Consider the following 1,962-nt stretch of genomic DNA (forward strand, 5'->3'; position numbering starts at 1 on the left):
GACTTGGGTGTGCCATGGAGGGAGGGAGGGAAATGGAGGGCTGAAGCCCTCTGCTTGTTGCTTTCTGTCTCGGTTTCCACACGTAGAAAATGCCATTGTGGTATTCACCAGGGTTTGTAAAGTGCTTGTAGGTCATTTGAAAGGCATTGCTAGGTAAGGCCTTCTTATGGTGATGTATTGCAGGAGAGAACCTGGTGTGATACTCATTTCAGGAAACTTTACACTGCTAAGGAAGAAAGGTCTCATTCCTGCAAATATGTCATCATCATGTGTTTGTCCTCCCCACCCCTGTCCCCTTTCAAAATCCACTTACAAAAACTCTTCTTAGATGCAAAAAGTGTTTCCTGAAGATGATCACCCTTCTCTGCAAGCGTGCCTTGAGAGCATCTTCCATCATCTGGTTCCTCAGGCTGAAAAGAAAGGCACTCGTCAAAGGAGTTACCACTGTGTTGAGAAGGACCACTGCCTTGTTGTAGGTAATGTGGTGACTTGAAGGCTGGACATACATGAATGTGCAGCTGTCGTAGCCCAAGATGACAATGGTGAAGTGAGAGGAGCATGTAGAGAATGCCTTGTGCCATGAGGAAGCTGAAGGCAACCTAAGTATGGTGTTAATGATGTAAAGGTAGGGCACTGCTGTCATGCCCAGTGAGCCAAGTAGGATGATGGATGAGGCCATGAAGGTGATCAGCTCAACAATCTGTGTTTGCGCCCAGGACAACTTGATCAAAAGCACGCTGCTGCAGAAGAAGTGGTCAATATGATTGGCATTGCAGAAGGGCATCCTGACAACCAGGACAGTGGAGACCACAGCAGCCAGGAAGCCTGCAGCCCACGAGCCCAAGAGTAGCTGAAGGCAAAGCTGACCATTCATGAGCATGGGGTACTGCAGAGGGTGGCATATGGCCACATAGCAGTCATAGGACATGAGAGCCAGAAGGACAAACTTGATGTAGCCCAGAAGGGAGTAGAAGTAGCCCTGAGTTAAGCAGCCTGGGAAGGAAATGGCTTTGCTGCCCATCAGCAAGTTTCCTATGGTGTTGGGTATGATGGATGTAGCGATGAAGATGTCCAAGCAGGAGAGGTTACAGAAGAAAAAGTACATGGGCCTGCAGAGGTCTCTTTCAGGCAGAACAAGGGCAATGATGAGTAAGTTTCCCACTAAGATCACCAGGTACGAAGCCAGGAGAGGGATTGCCATTAGGCGCTGCTGATGGTGGAGGGAGGGGAAGCCCAAGAGAAGGAACTCTGTGACAGTTGTGTGGTTCAACATTTCTGCATCGGAGCTGCAGTGAGCAAGGGCAGATGGTCAGTGGAGGAAACAACGCCTGAGGAGGTTACAAGAAGATGAGACAGAGCGAAAGTATGTAGAAGGACGAGAAAAGGCATTCACGGAGACATTCACGCAAAGGCTGGAAGGAAAACAGAAGAGAGGAGAGAAGAATCAACCTAGAGCAAGAAGGCCCCATTTTATGCCCTAGGAGCAAATGTAGTATGGGGGTTAGAGCAGGAATCCACCATAAACACGATGCAAGTTATTGTATTTGAGCTCTCTACCCAACAGTCCCTTTACAGGCAGTGGGGAAGAAATAGATGTTTCTCAACCGGTTTTATTCTAGTCTGTTTAAAGGTATCTTTTAGGATGAACTACAATGCATTCTAGTGCAAGATAAAACAGCTCAGCCAAGTGCCTTTAACCTTTTGATTAGGACAGAAAGAGAGAGAAGGCGGCATGAAGATGGTGAGAAATGCAGAGGCGTGTGGGAAGTAAAGGTAAGAAGGCGAGTGAGAGAAGAGGGAAGTTTTATTCCCTGGGAAAGGTTTGGTTTTCAGGGAAAGTCAGAGCCAAAGAGGGAGAAGACAAACATCCCGTGTTTAAAACTAGTCCATTTCCAGGACTGTCCTTCCATCCATGCTTGAACTTTGTCGGGTAGAACAGAAAGCTTTATAAACAGATTCCTC

General features: G+C 47.4%; 1 protein-coding gene across 1 annotated transcript; it reads right to left on the bottom strand.

Annotated features, from left to right (window-relative positions):
• Positions 1 to 298: 298 nt before the first annotated feature.
• Positions 299 to 1,273, bottom strand: LOC309603524 (olfactory receptor 6M1-like; the record flags this gene model as incomplete). Its single annotated transcript, XM_082338349.1, has 1 exon — positions 299 to 1,273. One exon carries the CDS (start codon positions 1,271 to 1,273, stop codon positions 299 to 301), a length of 975 nt encoding a protein of 324 aa, XP_082194475.1.
• Between the last annotated feature and the right edge of the window lie 689 nt (positions 1,274 to 1,962).

The sequence above is a fragment of the Platalea leucorodia genome, assembly GCF_965183815.1.
Source record: "Platalea leucorodia genome assembly, contig: HAP1_HAP1_SCAFFOLD_119, whole genome shotgun sequence".
Taxonomy (NCBI): domain Eukaryota; kingdom Metazoa; phylum Chordata; class Aves; order Pelecaniformes; family Threskiornithidae; genus Platalea; species Platalea leucorodia.